At 38.8% G+C, this 11488-nt stretch overlaps 1 protein-coding gene across 7 annotated transcripts; it reads right to left on the bottom strand.

The window, feature by feature from the left end:
• Positions 1-1011: 1011 nt before the first annotated feature.
• tdrd1 (tudor domain containing 1) lies at positions 1012-11003 on the bottom strand. 7 transcript variants are annotated; one of them, XM_034309074.2, is made up of 26 exons: positions 10880-11003; positions 9852-10034; positions 9725-9768; positions 9514-9574; positions 9278-9395; positions 9115-9181; positions 8922-9008; positions 8652-8831; positions 8164-8307; positions 7878-8046; positions 7647-7733; positions 7386-7562; positions 7107-7214; positions 6818-6988; positions 6367-6603; positions 5600-5725; positions 5399-5506; positions 5055-5222; positions 4557-4901; positions 4254-4370; positions 3805-3921; positions 3047-3214; positions 2622-2957; positions 1773-1850; positions 1593-1633; positions 1012-1467 (listed from the first exon to the last, which is right to left on the bottom strand). In XM_034309074.2, the coding sequence occupies exons 2-26, from the start codon at positions 10012-10014 to the stop codon at positions 1405-1407; spliced, it is 3480 nt and encodes a 1159-aa protein (XP_034164965.2). In that variant the 5' UTR covers positions 10015-10034; positions 10880-11003; the 3' UTR covers positions 1012-1404. The 7 variants fall into 7 exon arrangements, with proteins under 7 accessions (XP_034164965.2, XP_034164966.2, XP_034164967.2 ...); XM_034309075.2 differs by lacking the exon at positions 10880-11003 and adding an exon at positions 10787-10875; XM_034309076.2 differs by lacking the exon at positions 10880-11003 and adding an exon at positions 10205-10748.
• Between the last annotated feature and the right edge of the window lie 485 nt (positions 11004-11488).

An 11488-nucleotide genomic window follows, 5' to 3' on the forward strand; every position in this document is an offset into this window, starting at 1 on the left:
GGTGCCATCTCTTCCCCAGGTAAGCACCACACACGCACCCGGCTGTCCACATGATGTAAAAGAAAATGGGATTGATCAGACCAAGCCACCTTCTTCCATTGCTCCATGGTCCAGTTCTGCACAGGGGTTAGTATGGGCACTCTGACCGGTCTGCAGCTACACAGCCAGATATTCAGCAAGCAGCAACGCACTGTGTGTTCTGACACCGTTCTATCATAGACAGCATTAACTTTTTCAGCAATTTGTTCTACAGTAGCTCTTCTGTGGGATTGGACCAGATGGACTAGTCTTCCCTCCCCACGCGCATCAGTGAGCCTTGGGCACCCATGACCCTGTTGCTAGCTCACCGGTTGTCCTTCCTTGGACCATTTTGGTAGGTACTAACCACTGCATACTGGGAACACCCCACAAGACCCGCGGTTTTGGAGATGCTCTGACCCAGTCATCTAGCCATCACAATTTGGCCCTTGTCAATGTCACTCAGAGACTTACACTTGCCAATTTTTCCTGCTTCCAACACATCAACTTTGAGAACTGACTGTTCACATGCTGCCTAATATATCCCACCCCTTAACAGGTGCCATTGTAATGAGATAATCCATATTCAATTAATCTGTCAGTGGTTTTAATGTTACAGCTGGTCGGTGTATATTGCTCCACTGTGTGCATGCAATGCCTTGGTGTATAGTAAAACGTTTTGGTAAACCCACAATGTGACTTGCTGGCCTCTTACACTAGAACCTTTCTTGAGACACCTGAATCAATTGAAACTACTGAACGACTGAAATTGCTCCGAATTCTCTTCGCAAATACAAAAACTTGTTAGAGATTGCACATTGCAACGTTAAGAGTAGTGAAGAGTAAGGGTAATGAAAGGGGAACTGTTGGGATAATAAAATGATGTACTGTACACAGATAGCCTCATCAAAACTGCCCACTAATGGATAAGCTTTATAAAATATTAAATCTCAGCATTGTACATCTTTATGCAAAAAAAATCCAAAAAATCCATACAATGCAAATAACTTTATTAAAACTGTAACAAAGCACAACAAGCCAAGCCTTGTGAACAAATGTTTTAGAAATGAGAATGCTTATGATTAGGCAAAACTATTATAGTAAAAAGAACAAAAGAAATAAATGAGAAACACGACACAGAATGAATCTGCTCTATTCTCACACAATGTCTTTTACTAACTGCTTTTAGTAACACAAAATATGGCTCCAATATTCTGAGTGTCTCATTGATCATTTTACATTTATAATGTAAAGCATACTTATGTAAAAATACTCTACTTTAAATAAGATACAGTATAAGGAATTATGAAATTGTAAGCAACTTTTGCTTTAAACAAACTATAAATGACAAACTGTTTAGAAAAACTGGAACATAATTTACATGAATTACTTTTGTCTTCCACCGATTTGCTTGACAAGCAGAAGGAGCAACTCCTCAATTTGGGCAATCTGGGGGAAAAGAATAAGGAAAGAAATAAAAACGTAAGGTTTTTAGATGGCAATTGGTTAAAAAAAAAAGTGATTAGATGGTAAAAATGAATGCATCTGCATCTCAAAGAGGAAACAGTTTTCACCTTCTGCTCAAGGACCACACAACAGCACGAAGCCGGAGCTGCTAAAATAAACCAATAACATGAAGGTTGCAAATTAAGCAACATTTTCAGATTCAGTAGAATCCAATCACTTTCACACAAATATCCTAAACCAACAATCTACCACAGTTAGTAGGCCCCCAAGCTGTCGCCGATACCCACCGTTACTGGTAACCTTTGAATTTGGAGGGGCCTGTGGGTCCTCCTTTTCCATGCTGGCCATTGCTGTCTTCATATTTTCTGAAATCAGACAAAGAAAAAAAACAAAACAAAACATAATTGTACTTCTCTATGTGATGACGAGGTTTGTCTAGCTAAATAACAGCTTTGGGCCAGAGTTGGAAAAAAATACAGATGGAACAGCACCTGTGCACTCAAGCAAGAAAATGTTTTTCCACTTTTATCAGACTTCTTAAATGATCGTTAGTAATAAACTCAGCTTTAAAAAAATTATATTTATTACTAATTTAAGAAAATCTTTATTGCTTCATCACAATAAGCTGATCAGCTGATCAGACTTCACTCAGAGTATTAGATAGCACAGAGAAGCCACTGCAAAATAAAGTGTCAAATGTCTTCATGAAATCCAACTCTATGGTGATAGACAAGAGCTCTCAGCTAATCATCAGAGAGAAAGAGCAAGAGCTTGAGAGTAAACAAACTAAACTGTGTGGAAAGTGATACTATAATCAGGAAAACAGATCTAGAAGTGAGTTTTTTCCCCTTCCTAAATAGAATAGGTTAGGCATTTATTTGTTCTCTGGTACAGTGAGAAGCTTGTTAATGATAGATGATAGCTGATTTATTATTGTTGTGGAATTTGTATGGTTACACAGTTGAGCTGTTGAACTACAGGACTCATGAAAGCCAGCTACAGTCAGGAGCGGTTGTTTAATTTTCAAAGAAACATGACTTCCTTGTCACTCACTGTATTGCACTGATGCACTACATCAGTGAGGCCAAATAAAACTGATTCACAACAACATCAGTGTGTGACTACCAGACACGTACCTTTTTCGTGACTTTGAGGTTTGGGCTTTGCAGCGTCTGCAGATAAATTATGAGCTGAAGCCGAGGATGCACTAGCAGCCTGTGTCTGCCCATGTCCCTGGGCCTGTGTGTCTTGGGTCAGCGTTTTAGTGCTAGGCTTGCCAGGAGATTTCTTCTTTAGTGCCCCTAAAATGATGGCGTTGATGTTGCTGCCCCCTTGGGCTGAGTGCTCGGTAACATTTAGCAGGTTAAAGGTGCCATCAAAATTATCTACGGAGGCCAGTACTTTGCCACTCAGCTGTATACCAAAAAGCTCCAGGATCTCAGGAGGCCACACAGTTGGGAAGTGTTCTTTACCTGGAAAAAGTAGTTTACAAGTAACCTGTAATGCTGCTTTAATGGCATTATTTGCCCTGATTGATGATAAAAAAAAGACACTTTCCTACCTGAAAGAGCACATCTAGCTATTTGAAATGGGTGCTGCAGAAGTGCTTTCGGGATGGGCAGGAGGCTAGAGACAGGAACCCTTTCCATGTTCCCATAGTCTGCATAAATCACATTCGCGTATGTGCTTGTAGCTTCCAACACAACAGCTCTGTACCAATTTTTGTCACCTGATTAAAAAGATATTTAAAGAGATCATTTACTTCAGTATCTTAACCTAGCTATAGAATAACTTCAAAGCTAATTAAATTATGGGAGTGTCCTCATGATAGCTTCAAGGTCACGCTTCTGTGTAATCAATGCCAAATATAAACATAAAATCTAAAATTTAGCACAACAGAATTCTTGCCAAATTCCTTCCCTCCACACCAATTTAAGAGCAAAGGTGCATGCTGGAAGTGTGTAATTATTTTAGGACAGACATGGAATTATTGGCTTTAACCAGAATTCCACCACTGTAGTTTTACAATGGAGTCTTTCCAGTGTGTCACCTGGTGTTTTAATAGTCAACCTTTTTTTTTTTTTTTTTTTAAACACACACAAAAAAAAACAAACAAAAAAAAAAAACACTGGCCTAAGACAACTTCATCCCTGATTATGAAAAAAATTTACTTCATCAATGATTAGTGGAAACTTTTTACCAGACCTCATCCCTGTGTATAATAGATGCATTTAGTTATTGCAAGTCTTGGAAGTTTGTTAGTAGTTTCTTTCTGGCATGATCATGTTTAATGTAATGGTTAAAGTTTCAGTGAGTGACCTGAGAACTGAGCACAGCAGGCTGCTCCAGGTAAAGGCATGTTCTGGTTGGGCAGGGTCTGCTTGCTGCAATACCTCGTCACATCCGTCATAACACTCTGCAACTTCTCTATGTTCACTGTATTAGGCACATGTAATAAAACACTAAAACATTTAACAGTACAGTTGTCCCTTGATTAAAACAATCAGATCTGTTATTTCTATGATAATATCTGCACAATTCAACAGTGCATCTGCAAACCCAGAGCAACTTTAGGCTGTTTAGACAAAACGAAAATCACTCTAAATATAAAGCATAATATTAAAGTATGTAGTTTTGTCTGAGATAAAAGGACAAAAGCAAAAGTGCCCAGCTGTCCGATCCCAAACTTTGTTGATACCGATATAACCATCAATCGCAGGATTCCAACAATTAAAATTATTATTTAAATGTTAGTGAAAAGTTCACACCCTCTCTAGGATTCATCACATAGAAGAGACTTGGGTTGGTCACTGCTGCCACCTGAGGCTGGAAAGTCTCGCTGCGAGGCAACTCCACTGTCTTCCAATCCAGAGGAAATGAAGCAGCTATGTAGGAGGACATTCAATTACAACCAGTCAATAATCAAAATGATTTAAAACACAAAATTTAATAGTAATGTAATTGTCTTGATAGAATGGAAAGAACTACAGCTGCTAATAGAGAATTCTATGAACATTCTTTTTTTTACTATAATTTGTCTGGAGAAATTCAAATAACAGAATGTAACGTGCATTCACTTGATGTGCTGGACTGTGATGCAGCAGGTTTTTGTCCAGTGGTTTTAGCTAGCTGCTCAGTGTGAGAGTGATTCTCAGCAGGCATCGGTGCAGGAGATACTTCTGCTTGTTCAGTGAACGTGGCTGTTTGTGAATCAGGCTTGTTCTCCTGTCCTGAAGGTTTGGCGAGCTGTTCTGCAACGAGTACAGCAGCAATGTTTTGGCCACTACACTCCAGCTCCACTCCATAACCCTTCTCAGTGACGGCTAGCACTCTGCCATTGAGCTGCTTCCCCACACACAGAGTCTGGAACTTCTGCACTGCCTCCTTACTCCACTCCGCCCCTATAGGCTCAAGTCCTGCAGGATGTGGGGTTAGACAGAACAAGCCAATATTTAACTAAGCAATACATAAACCTGCCATGTAACACCCAAGTTTCTTTTGTTCTGGTACAAGCACTGTGCCAGATATATGCATAATCACGCAACACACACATTTCACACAAGATATACCTGCAAGCCAACAACATATGGCCTGGAAAGGGTGTTTGAGGAGGCTAGGCTTGATGGCTCTTAGATGGGCTGCCTGTACTTTACAAGTGTTTCCATAATCTACAAAGTACACTTTTGCATTTCCATCTCCCTCAAGACTCTGCACAGTGCCTCTATACCAGCTACCATCTGATGGATACACAGAAAAGGGTAAAGGAGCAAAGCGAGTTAAAATTTACATTTCCTCATAGAATTTTGGCAAGCAAAAAAAATAAATAAAAAAAAAAAAAAAAAATGTTGACTGTCTTTACTTAACAGGGATATTGTTAAGTAAGCCCAAGTCATGAATGAGACATGTGTCTGACCACTGAAGCGAGCACAACAGGGCTGTCCAACAGTAGGGTTGAAAGGAGTCCCATCAGCCTCACAGTGCTTCGTTAGAGCAGTGGACAACTCTGCCAGGGACTGCATGCCTGTCAAACACACAAGTAATAATGTTAACATGACAATCAACATCCCAACTCTGCTCTTCAAAACAACAAACATACAGACAGGAAGAACCATACCTTTTGCATTGTAATTATAGCAGTAGAATTGCCCAGGATTTTCCAGTACACTGACCACTAGCACCACCTTCTGGCCATCGGTGGGAAGTTCTGCACAAGACCACTCCAATTTGTCTACAGGACCATCTACCAGGAGAAGAAAAACAGTGTACATAGCAGTGCAATATCACAATGCAGTAGTAGTAACTGCCCTCCTTTCATGACACACAATATAATTTATTTTTAAAAAAATGCATGCTAAATTGTTTTTTAGCATAATACTACAATTGACTTTTTAAAATAAACTAGTGGTACAAAAATTACCTTTTTAAATTAAACAATTAATATTTACTGGGAAGAAAATCTTTATGTACTAGGTAGCTTTCTGATTTAGTTACCTATTCACTGTAGAAACCGAGTTAACATGTTTTCAGACTATAACATTACCCTGGCATGAGTAACCGCAATGCAACTGCTTTATGTGCAATATGATTGGTTTTAATCAGCAAAATACTGAGCTCATTTATTAGTAAATAGCCTTGTTCCTTCCAAAAAAGTCAATTCATGCAGATAATCAATTTGTGCAACATAGGAGCAACTTCTCATGATGTACAAACTGTGTCTGGTGTAACAATATATTGTCAAAAAATATGAAAGATATTCTTTTACTCTATACACACACAAATAATCACTATATTATTGAGATTACAATATCATAATATTGTCTATGTGCAGAAATGTATACACCTTGAATAAGACAGGAACTTAAATTTATTCTTTAGACTTACCAGGGCTTTCAAATGCTTCCTCTTTTTTCGTTTCCATATTTCCTACAGTAGCATGGCCTGTAGCAACGAGCAGCTCGGCTACATTAGTCTGAGGATCACTGGACTCATCAACCATCGAGACCAATGCTGTTCCATCTTGCTCTCCAAGAATCTCCACACGGATGAAGCGGTTACAGACCAATTGTTTCAGCGTAACAACTGTCTCTTCTGACCACACATCTGAAGTGGGCTTAATACCTGGAAACAAAAAAGATACAGCATATACTTTCAATTAAAGTTAAATTTTTAATTTATTTGCCGATTTACAACATGCCAAGCTACAGATTACTGCTCTGTGTAAATCTGAGCCATTTTGCGTTGTCAATGTCTATAAAACACGGCTTTTACTGGTTTGAATTAATCACAGTGAGCACCTCCAGAAAGTCCCAGTAGTTGAAAAGTTTTGCTTTACCTGCCAGGGCACATGGGATTGCCTGAGTAGCCAAAGCTAACAGCTCCATACTGATAGGACGCAACTGATTCAACGACACCTCTTCCGAGTTCCCGAAGTCTATGTAACCCACACACACCCGATCCTCAGAGGAATATGCCAAGACTTTGGCCCTATACCACTGATTGTCCTCTGAAAAGGAATGTGAAGACAAATAACATGTACACCACTGAACACTAACAGTCAGAACAAGGTCACAATACCCTTAACTAATCAGGAAACTCAAACAGGTCTGGTGCTTTAGCCTCACCTGAGAAAAGGGAACAGCAGACAGTTCCAGGAGCAGGTCGGAAGTTCTCACTGGCCTGAGTCTTGGTACAGTGGTCTCTCAAATTTTTTTGTAACTGCTGAATAACACCTACACAGGAAAAACAAAAGAACAACCAACACATGACACCGACACATGATGGCATATGATAATGTCTAGACACTAACATTATTTTTGCAGTTCCTCAAAGCTGTTTTATATATTTAAGGCTCTCACTGGCTCAGCTGCCTTTAACCAGTTATACTGGGTTAGTTTTCTTACTGGCGTTTTCTAGCTTTTGGCAGATGATCTCGGAAGGGGACTGAAGATGGGTGACTATAGCTGTGAAGGTGTCTCCCACTCCTTGACTCAAGGGCTCTGGTGGCTGAGCCTCAGTGTTCTCGTTTTTCCCATCAGACAAACGCTTGAAGTTTTCAAATGATGCAGTCATTAAAGAATCTTAAAAAAGAATAACAAATGGCACTGAATGAAAGAATAAAATTAACCAAGCACTTACATCCTGGATTTTTACAAATAACTCACTGATATCTTGCTTGATCTGTGGCTTTGTGGAAGTGTTCTCTTTCAACGCATAGCCCTGGTCAATTAGGAACGTACTGAGATTCTTACCTGTGGACAAATTATAACTCATGAATGCTGCATTTTATGCCACAATTAGCGATTGACCATTAAACCCATATGATTATATTTGAAAATAAACTGGCAATATATTGCAATATATTCCATTTTCATATGCAAATGCCTTTGCTCTACCAAGTGTGGACAAAGACGCATCTACAGCAAGCACAGTGCTACTGTTCAGGACATCAACCACAGTGAAAGTCAGGCTTTTTCCAGCAACCAGCTGCCTCAACGCAATACAACATTCGCCTGTCCAACTGCTCGTGATTGCAGTTACTCCAGCAATACAACACTGTAGAGCCTGCAAAATTTAATTCATAATATATAAGACCTGTTAGCCATTACAGCAGCTGGAACGATGACAGTTATCATACAATCGATGAATGAAAAGTGCTATCAGACATTCAGAAAACCCTACACATGGTGGTGCAGCATCAATATTTGCTGACAGGGGGCGTGTCTGGTCAAATTTGACATCCTCTTCATTTCCAAAGTCTATATAGAGCACTTTGGCAGTGTGGTGATCCAAATCAACAGACTCTATTTCACCTCGATACCAATTCTGAAATGAGACAAGAAATAATTAAACTGTGTTTATACAGAAACTATGCTAATAGTATTAAGATCCAACATGCTCCAAATAGTCCTAGATTAACTGAGCAGACAAAGAGCAGCACAGCTCAGTTATCATCTCCTATATTACAGAAATATGGCTTTAAATAATCTGCTTCAGCTACAATTCTAAATCACCTGTATTTTAGCTAGGAAAAAACTACACTGTGTAGAATTGAGAGTTTTGAAGGAAATCCATCTACAGACACTGTTTTGATACTTAATTAGAATGAGATTGTAAGGAATTATCTCTATTAATATAAACTATTAAAAGCTCAACAATATATGATTAACCTGATCAAAAGAGAATTTCACAGCACAGATTTCCCCAATTTCAGGCTTATATGCAGATGCAAGTGAACCACTGTAGGTCTTCTGTAGATTCAGAGTGATGTTCTTCAGGATCTCAGAGATCTCCACCGACTGGATGTGGATGAAGAACTTCCCAGGGGTCCTCATTTCCACCACAGATCCCTGAAGGCAGACAGAATTGACCAGTTGACCAGAAAAATAGCCCACAAAACACACCACTGGAATACGTAGAAGACTAAATTAAAAACGTACTTGGACTTCATCTCCTTTGGAGAAGTTATTCTTGCGTAAATCTCGCAGGAAAACTCTCTTTGTTTCAACCACATGACTGTTATTCACCTGGCCAAAAATAAAACTTATAAAGCTCCATGCAATGAGATATTCATATGCATGTTTATGTTCTTAACAACATAGCAATGCAATAAGAAACTGAAATAAATTATACTTTGGATTCTAAAACACTAGCTCCATCTCCACAAGGTAGGATCAGGGACTCCTTTGGTTTATCACTGATTGAAAACAACATAAAACAATATAATTACATACAGAATCAAAAACATAAAAAAAAAAAAATAAAATCATATCCAGCTCTATATTCTAAATCATACCTTGCACTATTTTCAGTAGCACTCAGTTTACAAATGTGGCGATGGGCCTTCCAGTCCTCTGTCTGACAAGCTACCGAGCAGTAGCAAGTCTTTTTGCAGCGTGTGCACCTAAGATTACCTAGGATCAAATGTATCAGCATAGTGCTACAGACATATACACCCCAAAATAGCACAGCATTTTAAATGGCGTTTCAAAGCAGGAAGAAATACGTGTAGATTTAAACAAAAGCATCCACCTTGCTTACTGCAGTAATTACACAGGTTCACTGTTACTGGAGCAGGTATGGGTCCAGCTCTCTGTGAAAGGCAACAAATTACAGACATAAACAGCTGTTTGAGTTTTAAAAATATAATGCACTGTGTGTGTGTGTGTGTGTGTGTATGTATATATATATATATATATATATATATATATATATATAAATAAATAAAAGACCAGCTACACACAGGACTGTTGTCTCTCGCAGGCATCCACCCTTCAGCTTTGAGAGCTAAATTGAAATTATAAAGATGTTATTAAATATTTTAAATATTTAAGAGCACTATACAAATTTTGTTATGGTCTTCAGTATACCGTCTGAGCTGCCAGTCAACAGAGACCGTTCTTGGGGTACGCAGGTGCCCTGGTGGTTAATTACAGGGCTCAGGCTGCCTGGGGTCACTAAACCTGGACTTGATGCAGGTCTTCTCAGAGGCAGGGTCGGCCTAACCAGCGATGGTGAAAAGGCACGGTTCATCCTGGACGTTCCTCACTACTCTGTGAAGAACAATTTAAACATCAGTAACTATACCGGCAACCACTTGTTTTTTCTCAATCTCTAAAATAGAGAGGTATCCAAATAATGATTAAAACACATCATTAAATGATAAGCTGGAAAGTATAATACCAATTTTAATAATGAAATGTAAAAAAATGTCAAAATTTACACTTGTAGAAATCTGGTGAGTTTCATACACAAACATTGGCAGTGCATTTATTTCACATCAGTCTCATGCTTCTGTGAGTCTAATCTAATGCACTGGCTTTTGCACTGAAGAACATCAGTGAAACACCACCATTCCCACTGTGTGCTAAAGAAGAAAAACCTCAAACAACTACTTTGTGTTTCTGTATTATAATTAGCTAACGTGAATTAATATTTTAGCTGTCAGACAGACAGACAGATGTTCTTCCACTCTTAGCCAGGTGTATAAATGACATGAGCTACTCAATTTAGCTGAAGTCAAGACGATTAAATTAGCATCAGCCGGCTACATAAAGCCGCTCGTTACAGCCAGTAAACAACTCCAGTTTTAACTCCCACATACTTAAACACATTAGTTTCAGTAATTGCTTTAAAATGGGCCGAATACGCTTTATATTTAATGGAAATGAAGTACTACTACTAGCGTTAGCACCGCCGCAGCTGGAGCCTAGCTTAGCTCAGTAACTAATGAGAAAGAAAACAGACTAACGCAACCCAAGCTAAAAAATAACTCAGCTTGCTACATGTCAAACTGCATTCTGACCCTATAACACAGTCAAGCACTTCCCGCTCATTGAGCTTGCGCTTATAAATATCAGCGAATTTGGTTTCTCTCGAAGAATTCAGTAAATTTTACCTCACATATAATTATGATTTCAGATTGAGCGCACGTGGCGACCACCAATTCAACAGACGTTACCACTGCGCATGCGCAATTGACAGGCGAGCCCGTGAACACCGTTTCGCTACAAAAAGGCCCTTTCTCATTTTTAATTAAGCTACTTCTCCAAGTGCACTCGATGCCATTTAACTAAGAGTTGGTCAAGGGCACTCAAGTATGGAACTTCAGTGTGAATCATACCTGTAGATCAGTTCACCAGACTACAGAATTACAGTGTGTACACTGAATTTCCACAACACAGAGCCAACATGATCTTCAATCTAATATTACTTTTTGTTCAAGAAATTTAGAATAAATAAATATTAACATGTGGGGTGTGTATTTATTGTCATTTCTGCCTCTGTGTGTGTATGTGTATATATATACATACATATATATATATATATATATAGAGAGAGAGAGAGAGAGAGGAGAGAGAGAGAGAAGCAGTGCTCCTAATTTCGCTGTATACAAAGATATACAATGACAGTAAAGGTCTTCATTCATTCATTCATACACACAACACACAAACACACACACACACACACACACACACACACACACACATATATATATATATATATA

This window comes from Pangasianodon hypophthalmus, chromosome 12, assembly GCF_027358585.1.
Source record: "Pangasianodon hypophthalmus isolate fPanHyp1 chromosome 12, fPanHyp1.pri, whole genome shotgun sequence".
Lineage (NCBI taxonomy): Eukaryota > Metazoa > Chordata > Actinopteri > Siluriformes > Pangasiidae > Pangasianodon > Pangasianodon hypophthalmus.